A 17289-nucleotide genomic window follows, 5' to 3' on the forward strand; every position below is an offset into this window, starting at 1 on the left:
AGATATCAAGGGAGAGATCGACAACAATACAATCATAGTAGGGGACTTTAATACACCACTGACATCGCTGGATAAATCCTCCAGACAAAAAATCTGCAAAGAAACAGCAATTCGAAATGACTCACTAAATCATATGGACCTAACTGACATCTTCAGAGCATTTCACCCAAAAGCCAAGGACTATACATTCTTCTCAAGTATACATGGGACATTTTCAACAAATATTGGGTCACAAGCAAAGTGTACCCAAATTCAAGAAGATTGAAATCATATCATGCATTTTCTCATACCACAATGGCATAAAATCCTATCTAATAAAAGAGTAATATGCAAATTAACCGTCACTCCGTGACAAAATGGCAGCCCCATAGCCACAAGATGGTGGCGCCCAGTCCTCTAAGCCCCACCAGAGTCCCGGCAGAGTAAGCGGCCTGGCAGAATGCTACCAGAGGCCCTCCTGACCCTTTATAAAAAACAAAAAACAAATTCACTCCCCACGGAACAATCCCATCCCAGCCCCAGCCTAGGGTCTCAGCTTGGGAGAGACGCACAGCCCCACAGAGCGATCCCATCCCAGCCCCAGCCTGGGATCTCAGCCTTGGAGGGGCATGTGGACCCATGGAGCGATCCCATCCTAGCCCCAGCCTGGGGTCTCAGTCCCATGGAGCAATCCCCTCCCAGCCCCAGCCTGGGGTATCTGCCTGGGAGGGGCCCGCAGCCCCACAGAGCGATCCCGTCCCAGCCCTAGCCTGGGGTGTCAGCCTGGGAGGGGCCCGCAGCCTCACAGAGCAATTCCGTCCCAGCCCCAGCCTGGGGTCTCAGCCTGGGAGGGGCACGCAGTCCCACTGAGCGATCCCGTACCAGCCCCAGCCTGGGGTCTCAGCCTGGGAAGGGCCCACGGCCCCACAGAGTGATCCCGTCCCAGCCCCAGCCTGGGGTCTCAGCCTGGGAGGGGCGTGCGGCCCCACGGACCGATCCCCTCCCAACCCCAGCCTGTGTGTCTCAGCCACTGAGGCACACCAGCCAGGCAGATATGGAGGAATCTTAAATGTTTCTTTTAAAAAATATATTTTATTGATTTTTTACAGAGAGGAAGGGAAAAGGATAGAGAGCTAGAAACATCTATGAGAGAGAAATATCGATCAGCTGCCTTCTGCACACTCCCCACTGGGTATGTGCCCCCAACCAAGGTACATGGCCTTGACCGGAATCGAACCTGGGACCCTTGAGTCTGCAGGCTGTCGCTCCATCCACTGAGCCAAACCAGTTAGGGCTGTCCAATATGTTAAAGAAAAAAACCCTATCAAATAAAGAGGGAATATGCAGGGGAGGGCATTTTGGGGTGACCGGGCTGTCAGGGGAGGGCAGTTGGGGACAATCAGGCCAGCAGGAGAGCAGGTAGGCATTGATCAGGTTGGCAGGGGAGTGGTTAGGGGGTAATCATGCTGGCAGGCAGAAGCGGTTAGGGGCAATCAGGCAGGCAGGCAAAAGTTGGGAGCCAGCAGTCCTGGATTGTGAAAGGGATGTCCGACTGCCTATTTAGGCCCGGCAGCTGGACATCCCCTGAGGGGTCCCAGATTGGAGAGGGTGCAGGTTGGGTTGAGGGACACACACCCTCCTGCACAAATTTCATGCACCGGGCCTCTAGTTAGAAATAAACTGCAATAAAAACATTCCAAAAAATTCAAACACTTGGAAGCTGAATAGCATGCTATTAAACAATGATTGGGTTACCAATGAGATCAAAGAAGAAATTAAAAACATCCTGGAGACTAATGACAATAAAAACACAACAATGCAAATGCTATGGGACACATTGAAAGCAGTCCTCAGAGGGAAATTTATAGCTCTACAGACCTACCTCAAAAAACAAGAAACAATGGTAATAATTCATCTAACTCTACAACTCAAAGAATTAGAAAGAGAGCAACAAGAAATGCCCACAGTGAGCAGAAGGAAGGAAATAATAAAGATCAGAGCAGAGATGAATGACATAGAGACAAAAAAAAAAAAAACACAAAAAAACAATAGAAAAGATCAATGAAACCAAGAGCTGGTTCTTTGAAAGGATAAACAAGATCGACAAACCTCTAACCAGGCTCACCAAGAAGCAAAGAGAGAGGACCCAAATAGACAAAATCAGAAATGAAAGAGGAGAAATAACAACAGACGCCACAGAAATACAAAGGATTGTTTTAAAAAATACTATGAACAACTCTTTTCTAACAAACTAGATAACCTGGAGGAAATGGACTTACTCCTAGAAAAATACAACCTTCCAAAACTCAATCAGGAAGATTCTAAAAATCTCAATAGGCTGATAACTATGGAAGAAATGGAAGCAGTCATCAAAAAGCTTCAAGCAAACAAAAGCCCAGGGCCAAATGGCTTCACAGGGGAGTTTTACAAAACATTCAAGGAAGAACTAAAACCTATCCTCCTCAGACTATTCCAGAAAATTCAAGAGGAAGGAACACTTCCAAGCACTTTCTATGAAGCCAGCATCACCCTAATACCAAAACCAGATAAAGACAACACAATGCAAGAGAATTACAGGCCAATATACCTCATGAACATAGATGCCAAAATCCTCAACAAAATTCTAGCAAATAGGATCCAGCAGTACAACAGAAAGATCATACACCAAGACCAAGTAGGATTTATCCCAGGGATGCAAGGATGGTACAATATTCGCAAATCAATAAACGAGATACATCACATAAACAAATTGAGAGATAAAAATCACATAGTCATATCAATTGATGCAGAAAGAGCATTTGACAAAATCCAACACCCTTTCTTGATTAAAAACTCTCAGCAAGGTGGGAATAGAAGGATCATATCTCAACATAATAAAAGACATATATGACAAACCCACAGCCAATATCATACTCAATGGGCAAAAACTAAAACAATTTCACCTAAGAACAGGAACAAGACAGGGATGCCCACTCTCACTACTCCTGTTCGATATAGGGGTGCATATATCTTTGCATATAAATGTTTTTGAGTTTTTTGGTTAGATACCCAGAAAGTGATTGCTGGGTCATATGGTAGTTCTGTTCTTTTTTTTTTTTTTTTTTTTTAGGAACCGCAACATAATCTTTTTTACAAATGCTACTAGCAACTGATTAATTCATTTCATGATATACTAATGGTTCATAACCTGTGTTTTGAAAAATACTGCTATAGACAATTGAAAGTCAGTGAATGTGTGCAAGGAACAACATAACACCAGTGCTTTAGGAAGGTTGTTCTCACAGCAGTGTGGATGGCATTGAAGATGTTGGGGGGGGTGTTGGGGTGGGAGAGAACAAAGACAAAAATACAATTCTATAGGTGGAAATGGATACAACATTACAAATATCCAGGACAGCCATGATGAAGGAGATGAGTATGGAGATGGAGAGTAGGGCAGGAATTTGAGTCAGATGTTGAAGGTAGAAAGAGTAGGACTTAGTAAGTGACCAAGAGGTGAGTTATAAAAAGAAAGGGTAATCAACATTGATATTCAGGTCTCAATCTGAGGGAACTGTGCAGAGAATGATAGCATTAAACCAGAGATTAGGTGGAAGAGCTGGATTAGACCAGGAAGAGATAAATTCTAAAGAGTTAGCTAATTTGAGTTGTGTCTGTGGAACAAAAGGTGGACAAGACCAATAGGCTGTGGGATGTATTGGGCTAAAGCTTGGAAGGAAGGTAGGGGGTAGAGATTTGGGACCTGGGGGATAATTGAATCCATGGGAGTATAAGAGATCACCCAAGAGGATCTGTAGAGAGAAAAAGAGAACACACAGGATAGAAACTTACACTTAAGCGGATCTATTTAACACCATAATATTTACTTCCAAAATGAGTTTTTCTTTTCTTTAGTGAAGGAAGCTCATTGTGTATGAATAAGGACATGGGTGTGTACAATGTGTGTGCATGGATATCATGTGCATGTTGAGGAGATATCAGTATGCATTTGGGGAGCTCTAGTTCATCTAGGGGTGGCTGCACTTTCTCTGCCTCATGGATTCTTCTCCTTTCCTTCCTCTTTTCCATTTTCCGCTTTTTGTTCCATTCTTTTCTTCCCCTTTCCACATATCCACATGCACCTTCATCACCACTTGAAAGTTTAAGGAATGTATGGGCAAAATAGACCAGTGTGGAATTTGTGGGATAAGATCTGGAGCATAGTGTTGGAGTGTGGTTGGGATTGGGAGGAAAGACAGGGCTGGGCATGTGTTCTGAGTCAGGAGTGGAGACATTTCCCACTTCAAATTCTGCCACTGGTGTATGTGAAAACTAAGTATGAATGTGTATATTTCATGGTCTGTGCCGGGAGGGGGGGGGGGCATGTTGAATGTCAGTTTGACTTAATCAGGTATTTAGGTGATATTGCCATTATCCCTGCTACTTCTGCACAGAAATATCATTACTATTATTTTCTAACAGAAATAGGTGGCTCTGTTTATACCTTGAAGGGATTTAATTATAGAACAGTCGAAGAACTGAGAATAATGGTTAATCAGATTATTAGCATTTGTTGAAATGCATATGCCATGTGAATAGGAAGATATATTTTCTCTTTCCTTTATGTGTTACCAAAGATAAGTTACCTAACCTCTATGACCTTGAAGCATCCATCTTATATAAAAACTGCTGTTTGAAATTTTAACTCTGCTATTTGTCTTCTGTAAATGCTTGCTTGCTTAAATAATAAGGAAAATGAGACTACTTCAGAGAGGACATTAAACCTTCCCCAGACAAAATTATCAGTGCTGGCACCAGGCAAGGCCTTTGGTTGAGATCTCAAGGCCCCAGCACATAGGGGCTCTTTTAGAACTTGCAAAAGGGGCCGGAAACACCCCATATTTGGGAGACAAAGAAAGTAAAAACATATAAATAAGGAAAATTCCTCCATGTTGGGGCCCAGAATTTGAGACATTTTCCTCTGGACCCGGGCGTAATAAATGTAACTCCATCTCTCTAAGTATTGCTTGATTCTTCTCCAGTTTTTTGTAACAGCCTCAATATCTTTATATGTAAAATGAGGATAATTCCTACCCCAAATTTCCATTAGAAAGATTAAGTATTAAATGAGCCAAGACCGAGTAGGGGGATGGGGGTGGGGGGCAATGGGAGGATAAGGACACATATAATACCTTAATCAATAAATTTTTAAAAAATGAGCCAAGACCTTTGAAATTAGCAACTGTCCAACAAATGTTACCTCCTTTCTCCAGTTCTTCTACCCCTTCCTTTGCTTTTTCCTTCTTTCAACCTCCCATGCATGTTTACCTGTCCATATGTGTACATCAAGTACATATATGTAATACTTTCCCCATTCCAAATTCTTAAACCCAGTGGTGTAACCTTTGTATATTACTGTAAAATTGTCAAAAGCAGAATAATTTAAATCACTTTTGGTGCATATACATCTAGAATTTTTAAGTCTTCTTGGTGGATTGACCCTGTCTCATTATGTCATGTTTAACTTTGTCCCTGGGTATTTTCTTTTATTTGAAATCTGCTTTATCTGATACTAATATACCTGCTCCTGCTTTCTTCTGATTACTGTTTGCATGGCACTTTTTTCTATCCTTTTTACTCTCAACCTAGTTGGTCATAATATTTGAAGTAAATTTATTGTAGACAGCATATAGGTGGGTCATGTTTTTTAAGTCTACTCTGTCTTTTATTTTTTTTTAATTTTTATTTTTTAATATATTTTATTGATTTTTTACAGAGAGGAAGAGAGAGGGATAGAGAGTTAGAAACATCGATGAGAGAGAAACATCGATCAGCTGCCTCTTGCACACCCCTACTGGGGATGTGCCCGCAACCAAGGTACATGCCCTTGACCGGAATCGAACCTGGGACCCTTGAGTCCGCAGGCCAATGCTCTATCCACTGAGCCAAACCGGTTTCGGCTCTACTCTGTCTTTTAATTGGTATATTTAAGCCATTTATATTCAACATAATTATCAATTATGTATGTCTGCTGTGGTTTTTTTTTGTTGTTGTTGCTGTTATGTTAAGTATAAGTCTGCTGTATTTTTTTTGTTACCTGTTTGTTCTCTCTGTTTTTAATTTTCCTGTCTTCTTTGTCCTGCTTTTCTGTGGGTTACTTGTACATTTTTTTCAAATTCCATTTCGGTATAGCCTTTTCAGTGTTTTCTATATTATATTATATATACATAATTTATCAGTCTTCTGATGTCATTTTACCAGTTCAAGTGAAATATAGGAACCTTATTTCCCTTTTAAATGCCTTTACACTGTTTATATATAAATGTCTTAAATATTTCCTCTACATACATTGAGAACATGAAATGTGATAAAATTTGATCCAATCTTCAAAGAGAACTTGAAAGGAAAATATATTCTGTTGTATTTACTCATGTTTTTGCCTACTGTATTCTGTCTTCCAAGAACTTACTTTAGCCCTAGCCAGTTTGGCTCAGTGGATAGAGCATTGGCCTGAGGACTGAAGGGTCCCAGGTTTGATTCCGGTCAAGGGCACATGAGCAGGTTGTGGGCTCAATCCCCAGTAGGGGGCGTGCAGGAGGCAGCCAATCAATGATTCTCTCTCATCATTCATGTTTCTATCTCTCTCTCCCTTCCTCTTCTTCTCTGAAATCAATTTAAAAAATAAAATAATTTTTAAAAAAGAATTTACTTTAGTCATTCTTATAGGGTAGACCTCCTACTGATAAATTGTTTCCTTTCACCTAAGAATGTCTTGACTATCTCTATTCTTGAAAGATATTATCACTGGACAAAGGAGTCTAGGTTGATGATTCTTTTTCTTCAGCACTTGAAAAATATTGTTCCTCTTCCCACTAAGGCTTCATCTGATGAAAAACCTGCTGTTATTCTATTTTTTCCTCTAAAGTTATAGGTAAGGTGTTGTTTCTCTTGGACTGCTTTCCAGAAGGTTGACTATGATGTGTTTCATGTGAATTTCTTTGGGTTTGTCCTGATGGTGTTTGTTTAGCTTCTTGAAACTGGAGGTTTCTGTCCTTTACTCAATTTGGGAAGTTTTTATCTACTATTTCTTCAAGTACTTTTCTAGTCCTGAACTCTTTCTTCTCTCTTTCTGAGACTGTTGACATGAATGTTAACATAAATGTAACTGTTAACATGAATATAAATAGTCCCAGAGATTTGGAGGCTCTGCTCAATGCTTTCTTTTTGATCTTCTTCTTTTTGGGGGGAGAGGCATCTAATTTCCCTTTGTTGTTCTGATTGGATGATTTCTATTGTTTTATATTTAAGCTGTCTGATTCTTTTCTGTTTCCCCATCTTTCTGTTGAGCAAGATTTTAGACAATGGAATACTACTCGACCACAAGAAAAGATGAAATACTGCCATTTGCGACAACTTGGATGGACTTTGAAAATATCATGCTAAGCGAAATAAGTCAGACAGAAAAAGAACCATATGATTGCACTCATATGTGGGATATGAAACTGAAAGCAACAAATAAACAAACAATAAAAACAAACAAACAAAAACAAATATACAGACATCAGTATTGTGGTTACCAGAGAGAAGGGGAGTAGGAATGAGTAACAGGTAAAGGGTGTCAAATATATGGTGATGGAAGATGATTTGACTTTGGGTGATGGGCACACAATGCAATATACAGATCATGTGTCATAGAAATGTATACTTGAAACCCATATAAATGTATTAACCAATGTCACCTTAATAAATCTAATTAAAATATTTTAGAGTTTTTAAAGGTCTCTTTTGGCTACTGTATTTTTTCAGTTCTCATATTTCTATATGACTCTTCTTTATTGAGACTTTCTTTGTTGAGACTTTCTACTAGTATGATGAGATTTTCTATTTTATAATTTGTTTCTTGTCATTTAAGTTGATAACCTGGGTATGGCATGTGATTTTTTAAATTAAATTTGAACACTCCGGATCTCTTTTAAAACTTTTGTTTTTGCAGGCCTTCTCTTACATTGTCATTTTGAAGAGAAGGGAGCCAGTAGATGTCTAGGTTTTCCACTGAGTTTCTGGCTGACATCCAGGTTGGCAGGGGTTTCTTGTTTACTGCTGGTTGGGGATGGGAGTCAATCCTCTCTCGAGGCCTTTGATGATCTCATACCAGCTAGTACTGGTAGAAATTACTGGTTTAAAACTGGTAAGGGTAGAAGTCATACACCCCATTTGATTTTCACTGTGATGGATCATTTTTCCTTGCTCCCAACTGTTCCTTCTCTTGGAGTTGGGCAGGGGCTTCTTTAAAATCTAGTAAAAGTTTAGGCTCTACACTTGCATACCTAAGCTTCTGATTAGCTACATTGTTATTATGACAGCTGGCTATTTCCTGCACCAAGTTATCTCACTCCCTATCTCCTGGTGCTTTTGCAGAAAAAAAATTGAAACATGTCACCTCTCCACCCCTTCTAAGACCCTCTATGCTATGGGATAGAGTGCGAAGACCAGAGCCTCTGCATGCATATTGACTGGGTTCCTGTCAAAATCTAGCATTTCAAGCTGTTTGGCTCTGGAAAAGTTAAATTTTCTGAGCCTCTATTTTCCCAGTTGTAAAGGAGGTGTAGGAAGCTCTCAGGTCTCTTGCTGAAAGGAACAATAGTAGGTCAAAGGGCTTGGCCCACCATGGGTTCAATAAATAATAGTTCCCTTCCTATTACTCTCTTGCAGAAGTAAAGATATAACCCTTCCAAATTTCAAAAAAGTCAAGGTGCATCCCCATAAAGTGGGAGTCTCATTCTAGGTATTGACTCCAACGGTAAATTTAAATCTCTTCCTAAGTCTTATTTATTAAATTGACACATTTTATGTCCTCCCCTCTTTTTCTCTAGGTTCTTGGAAAACACTAAAGGGAGACAGCTGAACCTATGTCACCCTCAAAATGAGGGTGGAAGCTGGAGGGGCAGTGCTCTGGCAGAGGAGGGCAGGTGAAGGAAGGCCTGGTGCCAGCCCAGGCAGTCCACTTACTGGGCGCTATTGTATTCTGAGCAAGGACAACTCGTCGCCTAGCCAAAGCCACTCCCAGAGGGAAAGAGGGGGAGGGAGGGGGAGGCACCAGGCAACTCCCATTTTGCCTGCTAGCCCTTCACCTCTGGCACCTAAGAGCAGCTGCTTCGATCTTACTAAGTGATGCAGAACCTCCTCCCCAGTCTCCATTGCTCCCACCCCCCTTTCAGAGCACAGGATAGAAGGGGAAGAAAGTGGTGAATGAGTGGAAAGCAAATACACACGCGGGAGTCAGTGTTCGCCATCCTCCCAATCCCGGCCTGCTGAGATTCCTCAGCACTCCCAGCGGGCAGTCCATGGCAGCAGCCACCAGCCCCAACGCGCTAGACTTTGCTCTCAAAACGCTCACTGGAGCTCCAGGTCTTGAAGTTGAATGGGAGACTGAAAAAAATCTCGATACCTAAAGATCAAGGAGACTAATACACCTTGGAGCCAACACTGAAAAAAATAATGGGTTCAAGAATGCCACCTCCCAACTCCCACCCCAAGAATAAAACTGTCTTGGATCAACACCTCCCCTTCACCTCACCCCACCGCCGTAGTCCCCATTTGGCTTTCTCTGCCACACCTGCTTGCTACATCTGGTGAGGTCTCTTTCCGTCAGTGACTCTGTTTCTCTTTCTCACTATATATAATCTGTCTCAACTCTCCCAGTCTCCTTCCCATCCTTGAAATTCCTGCTGTACGGGCTCCTTTACCACCCCCCACCCCCCCTCAGCAAGTAGCCCAACAATAGATACTTTACAAGGTAACTCAGTCTTCTACCTCAGGAAGCGAATGGGGGGGCGGGCGGGGGAGGCGGGGGGGCGGCTACAAGGGGGCTTGGAGGCGCTACAACGTTCCACTTACCTGATCTCTTTAATGCTTTCCAATTTGCACATTATTTCTTGCTCATCTGCCATGCTTTTCACTTTCAATTTCACGTCCCGAAAAATGTACAACACACACATCCAGGGATACAATAGACACAAAGTAACCACCTCCTCCCAGCATGGGGCTCTGAGTCTGTGCAGTAGGGACTCGAAGAAGGCCTGGGAGCTGTAGTCGCAGCTCCAGGGCCAGTCAGGCAGACTCGGAGCCTGCAGGACTACAAATCCCAGAAGGCCAAGCGAGACACGCCTATTTTTCTTCCTGCAAACGCACTTTAAATCAATTTGTCACAGATAATTATGCCAAAGGTTGTGAAGAGTGCAAGGGAATGGTGACATTTGTCCCATCCGCGGAAATATTTTGAGGAAAAATTACCCCAGAAGGCAGCAACTGGAAAGATGAGAGATATACAGTCCTCCTGGGGCCCTCAACCTTACTTACCCAGTAAAGGATATCAGAAGTTGCTAATTAGTGAACTCGGGCTGGAGAGAAATCCTGCATGGGGATTCACTTTGAGAAGTGTTTAGTCCTCTGCCTCGGAACAAGTGGGTTTGGTATTTAGATGCAGATGAAGTGAGGGGGAGCGGGGGAGGTAGAAGTTGTGTGGCTGCTAAAGCTGGGGCTTGGAGTGTTGACTGTTCTGGCCCTACCTCCATTCGACAGTTACTGAGCTCAGATTTTGGGGGAGGCAGTGAGGGAGGTGAAGATAAATAAAAGCAAGCCATTGCCTTTGAAGAGCAGGAGAGACAGAAAGGTAACTCATTAACTACATTACACTGTGCTGCCATAATATAGGAATGGATAAGATGTAACCTGAAAAAAGAATATGCAAATAGGTCTCAAAAAGTGGCTGTGAATTTGCCATATAATTGGGGAGGATGAACTTCCCAGAAGAGAACTTAACACATATAGAAAGGAAAGGACAAGCTGGCCAAGGCATCTGGAGCATAAGGTTCATATATGGGGTGTGCAGGTGGGAAAGAGAAGTGAGAGATATATCTAGAAAAGGTAGGTTAGAGCTATATTGTAAAAGACCTTGAATGTCATGCTAAAGAGTTTAGACTTAATCCTATAAGGCACACATTTCTCCAATACACACTTATTAATTGCTTACTACATATCAAATAATGCCAAGTTATTTAATGTTTCCAAAGAGAAGTGCTAAGTTTGGAGGGATGTCTTAGGGAGGTGATTCTAGAGGCAAAATAAAGAATGATTTAGAGGAGATGAGAACACACACCGGCCCAGGGAGCTAGGCTTTGAACAAAAGGAGAACTCTGACTCACTCCCAATTAAAGGTGAGTGGAAATTCTCTGATTGAGCTTGCACTTATTTTCTGGGCCTCAGTTCCCTCATCTGAAAAAATGCAACTAGTTAGCCTCTGATGGTGCTGAATATAGGGCTTAATATATTTTAAGAGCTGGAGAAAAATTAGTGGAACATGAGTCTCAGGCCATTCTGAGTGTCCACACTGATTTTAAGAGTTTTCTAGTGGTGGAATTGAAGCCCTTCTTTTCTTCGGATCTCAGACATGATAACTTTCACAACAAGGAAATTCTCCCTGGTTTCTAGCCTAACAATTTCTTATTGGGCTTTAAGATCCCTGTGCCACTAGTAACGATTTGAAGACTATTGAGTTGGGTTGTCATAAAGACTGTGGGTCTCAGCTACCCTAACCATGGAATCCAGAGCCAAGAACTGGCCCCAGACCTGTTCTATAAAAGGAGGGGTAGGGAACAAGTCTGGTTAAGTGCCTGGCATGTATTAGCCACTGTGCTGAGAGCTCACTGTACCAGTGTAGTCCCTCATTTCATCCTCACAACCACTCTTAAGGGGATAAGTAGATTCATTCCTTTTTACTGGCTCAGAACGTGGCTTGGCCAAGGCCATATAGTAAGTTACAAAGCTAAAGCCTGGACCCAAATTGAACCAAGTTACTTGCAGATTAAGGAAATGAATATATATGAAAAAATATGGAGACTAAAAGTAAAATAAGGCCTTAGATCTATATATTTATGTCAAATATAAATTGCTTTACAATATGAGTTAACTTTGGTTTGAGGAGAAATAGAGGGCATGTTTGGAGATGTGTGGGAAGCAATTTAGGAATGGCCTTTGAGGTTTTAGAACTGATGTCTCTTCTTCCACTATCTACCTCCTCTTAGAATCTTTACCTAACACTAAGTTCACATGCCTGGTAAGGGTCTAGATGTGGCTTTGTATCTGCTTAAATTTAAACATGATAATAGCTTTACAATCTGATTATAGGGGTAATTTGGCAAATATATTGTCTTTTAAGCCTCACCAAAACCCTATTTCACAGTTGGGGGACCAGGCCAAAAGAAGGAAAGGACTTATTCAAAGTCACCCAGCATGTTTGACACAGAAACAGGACTCCTGACTCAGAGCCCTTTGCTCTTTTCATAGCTCTGCACAGCCTGTATCAGTCTGCTACTGCCTCCATGGAATCCAAATGCCTCTTTTACTTCATCCAGATGGTACACTCCAATACATGGAACCTGCCAAGGGCCAAGTTATGTCCCATGGACATTAAAGAGAGATGACAGTTAATGTAGCAAAAGGGGCCTCAGAGGAAGGTTTGTGCTATTTGTAACAATTAAGGTGTCTGATTAAGGAAAAGGTTCATAAGCCTCTTAGCTTCCATGGTTTTGTCTTGGCTCCTTGACCTCTTTAATAACAGTGTTGTTTTTTAAATTTCTTTATTGATTAAGGTATTACATATGTGTCCTTATCCCCCCATTGTCCCCCCACCCCCCACTCATGCCCTCACCCCCCCCCTGTTGTCTGTGTCCATTGGTTAGGCTTATATGCATGCATACAAGTCCTTTGATTGATCTCTCCCCCTTACCCCCACCCTCCCCTACCTTCCCTCTGAGGTTTGATGGTCTGATCGATTTCCTTGTTCTTGCCGAGTTATAAGAAACCAGGCTAACAATGAGAGGAAGGAAAATATTCCAAACAATGACAGGGGAATAACTGGGACCAACCTTTAGCAGGGCCAGTACCACTGTGTTTTCTGAGGAGGGCGTCATTGGGGTCTTGGCCTGGCCGTGCAGCTGCAAGATCAAAATATGGCAACTTTGAAAGATATTACCAGGTGACTAAAATCAATCAAAAACACCTAGAAAATTACTAAATATATTAAAATAGGAGCAGCAGCATGAGCTGAGAGAAAGATGAAACCAGCTCAAGTGTATGGAACAGGATCTTCGGCTCTGTATGAAAAAGCTGATATAAAGGTCCCTGAACACAAGAAGAAACATCTCCTTATTGGTGTATCCTCAGATGGAGGGCTTTGTGGCACTATCCAGTCCTTAGTTGCTAAACAGATGAAAAGTGAAGTGGCTATGCTCACAGCAGCCAGGAAAGATGTTGGAATTGATGATAAAATTAGGGGTAAACTAAACTTCTGATTAATTTCTGGTGACAGTCAAAGAGTGGGAAGAAACCCCCCTAGTTTTGTAGATGTATCAATTATTGCCCTAGAATTATTACATTTTAGATATGAATTTGAGGAAGGAGCTATCATTTGTAATCAAGCTGGGTCTGTCATCTCTCACAAGACAGAAGAAAAACTTATCTTTTCTCTTAATACTATTGCAAGTGCTGAGAGTATGAGTACCCATGATGACATTGATGCTCACGTGCTACAAAATTACCAGGAATACAGTCTGGCCAACATTCTGAGATGATTGAAAAATTGACTTTGACTTTCAACTGCACCCACCAAGCTGTCAGCACAAAAGAGTTTATTGAAATCATCTCCATTGCTACAGCTCTGGATTAATGAAAATACATTGTTATCCTCAGACAAGAGATGAAGAAGTAAAATTCAGGCAGATTATTTTAATTTTAGTTTACTGTTGTCCTGGTTGGAATAAATTATTGGTTCATTATTTCAATTACTGAAGACAGAAAGATATTTGTAAATGATCTTACAATAAACAACTTACAATAAGAAAAAAGAGAGGGGGAATAAAAGGAAATCATTGCCTTGGCCCCTTCTCTTAAAGCAATGCTTAAAATAATATATTCAAGCCATGATGGTATCATTCTTATAGTAAGTGTTCAATAACTTTCAGAAGTCTGTAGTAGGTGAGATAATATTTTGGAGTTGTGCTACTAGGAAGTTCTAATGCATTATTTTATTAGAAAAACTGATTGAGATTGAGGAACCAAGATGGTGGCAAAGTTAAACAACTAAACTGCCGCCACGCACAACAATTTCAAAAATACAACTAAAAGACAAAATGTCTACCACCCAGAACCACGGGAAAGCTGGCTGAATGGTAGATTTACAACTAAGAAGGAAAAAGAAAGGAGAACAAACGCGGAAAAGCTAAGAGGTGTGCCCAGCAATCAGTGTTTGCTGCGCTGGAGTGTGAGATGCGGGGACTTAGAAACGCGGAAAGGCAGAGATGGCTGATGGCAGCCATTGTCAGTTTGCCACGCCCTAGCCTAGTGATGCCCTGAGACCCCGCCCCGCACATTCTACAAACCCGCCCAGGCTCCACACAGCAGCTTTTGCATATAAATGGCCTGCCTTGTGGCAGCTTAACCAAATCAAATGAAGCTCCAGTCAGACTGCTCCAAAACCACTCAAGCAAAGAGGAGAAAACTATTTCTTGCTGTAGCTCCTGCTGGGGGGCCTCAGTCAGTAGCTGACCTGCACCCTATTGGAGATCCAGCAACTAGGGCATCTAGTGGTTGGTGTGAAACGACACCAGATTTCAACCACTCTCATAAGGGACACATTCAAGAGGCAGACTCAGTGAGCGCCAAAGCCCTACTGCAATAAGTCCCGGCCCATAAACATGTCTGCAGCACAGCAATTCCTCCTTTATAGACACAGCGGGTCCTCACAGCCAATTGGCCTGGAGGTCAATTCCTCCCAGTGACACCAACAACAATCAAGACTTAACTACAACAAGGCTGTACACACAGTCCACTAAGGGGTGCACCAAGAGCATCCACCTCAGGTAACTGGGAGGCTGAGCCGTTAAACCAATAGGACACCTAGTACACAAAGCTACCCTAACCAACTAAGAGAAGCAGCAAAAATGAGGAGGCAATGAAACAGATCCCAAATGAAAGAAATGGAGGAGAACAAATGAATGGACATAGAGTTCAAAACCATGGTTATAAGGTTTTTCAAGAATTTCATGGAAAAGGCTGATAAATTTAATGAGACCCTCGAGGATATGAAAAAGGACCAACTAGAAATGAAATATACACTGACTGAAATAAAAAATATTATACAGAGACCCAACAGCAAACTAGAGGAACGCAAGAATCAAGTCAAAGATTTGGAATACAAAGAGGAAAAGGACATGCCTCCAGAAAAACAAGAAGAGAAGAGAATTCAGAAAGTAAAAGATAGTGTAAGAAGCCTCTGGGACAACTTCAAGCGTACCAACATCAGAATTATGGGGGTGCCAGAAGAAGAGATAGAGCAAGACACTGAAAACCTATTTGAAGAAATAATGACTGAAAACTTCCCCCACCTGGTGAAAGAAATAGACTTACAAGTCCAGGAAGCGCACAGAACCCCAAATAAAAGCAATCCAAAGAGGACCACACCAAGACATATCATAATTAAAATGCCAAGGGCAAAAGACAAAGAGAGAATCTTACAAGCAGCAAGAGAAAAACAGTTAGTTACTTATAAGGGAGCACCCATACGATTATCAGCTGATTTTTCAACAGAAACTATGCAGGCCAGATGGAAGTGGCAAGAAATATTCAAAGTGATGAATAGCAAGAACCTACAACCAAGACTACTCTACCCAGCAAAGTTATCATTCAGAATTGAAGGGCAGATTAAGAGCTTCAAAGATAAGGAAAAGCTAAAGGAGTTCATCACCACCAAACCAGTATTATATGAAAAGCTGAAAGGTATTATTTAAAAAGAGGAAAAAGAAGAAGAAAGTAAAGATAAAAATGATGAACAACAAATACATACCTATAAACAAGTGAATCTAAAAGTCAAGTGAATTAAAAATCTGAAGAACAGAATAAACTGGTGAACATAATAAAATCAGGGGCATAGAATGGGAGTGGATTGATAATTCTCAGGGGGAAAGGGGTGTCTGTGTGGGGGGTACGGGAAGAGACTGGACAAAATCATACACCTATGGGTGAGGACAGTGGGGGAGAGGTAAGGGCAGGGGGCGTGGGAACCGGGTGGAGGGGAGATATGGGGGGAAAAAAAGGAGAAACAATTGTAATAATCTGAACAATAAAGATTTATTAAATTAAAAAAAAAAGAAAAACTGATTGATTTGATGTGGTAATAAAAATCTTACTCCTATAGAGATCAACATTGTCCTTGTTGCTAAGAAACAGGTAAGAATGCCAGGCTATGTTGGGGTGAATACTATTATAATGGAAGGAATTAGCAAAGAGGAAGACAACCAGTTTCTTGTGGACATGATACTCACAAGAAATATATCAAGATTTAAAGAGTAGAGGCCAGAATATTTGAATTTATATACACCGAGTGGCCAGATTATTATGACCACCTGACGTTTGTAGGCAAATTAGCAGTACTCTGCATCGTATGGGATATGGAAGCCGAAGGCCTATTCGAACACCTTTGCTGTCTGCAGTTACCAAGATAAAACGTCTCCAATTCGCACAGGAACACAAGGATTGGACAGTCGAGCATTGGAAAAAAGTCATGTGGTCCGATGAATCACATTTCCAGTTGCATCATGCAGATGGCAGAGTCAGAATTTGGCGGAAACAGCATGAAAGCATGCACCCCACATGCATAACTACAACCCTTCAAGCTGGTGGGGGCAGTGTTATGGTTTGGGGCATGTTTTCCTGGCATGATTTGGGACCTTTAATTCATGTGGAACAACGTCTGAATAGCACAACATACCTAAGTGTCGTTGCTGATCAAGTTCATCCTATCATGTTGATGGCGTATCCCAATGGAGATGGCTTCTTCCAACAAGACAATGCGCCATGCCACCGTGCTCGTATTGTGCAGGAGTGGTTTCAAGAACATGAGGAGGACTTTACCTTGCTTAGGTGGCCCCCACAATCACCAGATCTCAATCCAATTGAGCATCTGTGGGACAAAGTTAAAAGAGCCATCAGGCAGCTGGTTCCACAACCATCAAATCTCACAGAACTGGACAGTGCTATTCATCAGGCATGGTGTCAGATTCCTTGCATCACCTTTCAACATCTCGTGAAGTCAATGCCAAGAAGAATCGCCGCAGTATTGAAGGCAAAAGATGGCCCAACAAAGTACTGATGGAGTGGTCATAACAATCTGGCCACTCAGTGTATATCTCACTGTTTAAATAATAAACTGAACTAAGAGAGGAAGCAGAGCTGCAACAGCTTTCAATCTGAATTGCTTGCAAAATACTAAATTTC

General features: G+C 41.7%; 1 protein-coding gene and 1 pseudogene across 3 annotated transcripts in view; one reads left to right on the forward strand and one right to left on the reverse strand.

The window, feature by feature from the left end:
• ZC4H2 (zinc finger C4H2-type containing) overlaps window positions 1-9973 on the reverse strand; it is a 115711-nt gene extending 105738 nt beyond the window's left edge. For all 3 annotated transcript variants that reach the window (XM_054714792.1, XM_054714687.1, XM_054714739.1), the window contains exon 1: window positions 9856-9973. In XM_054714792.1, coding sequence (XP_054570767.1) covers window positions 9856-9956 — 101 coding nt within the window. In that variant the 5' untranslated portion in view covers window positions 9957-9973. The remainder of the gene's footprint in view (window positions 1-9855) is intronic.
• Window positions 9974-10673: 700 nt separating this feature from the next.
• LOC103304447 (ATP synthase subunit gamma, mitochondrial-like) lies at window positions 10674-13684 on the forward strand (annotated as a pseudogene).
• The last annotated feature ends 3605 nt before the right edge of the window (window positions 13685-17289 follow it).

This window comes from Eptesicus fuscus, chromosome 1 (assembly GCF_027574615.1).
Source record: "Eptesicus fuscus isolate TK198812 chromosome 1, DD_ASM_mEF_20220401, whole genome shotgun sequence".
In the NCBI taxonomy this organism is placed as follows: domain Eukaryota; kingdom Metazoa; phylum Chordata; class Mammalia; order Chiroptera; family Vespertilionidae; genus Eptesicus; species Eptesicus fuscus.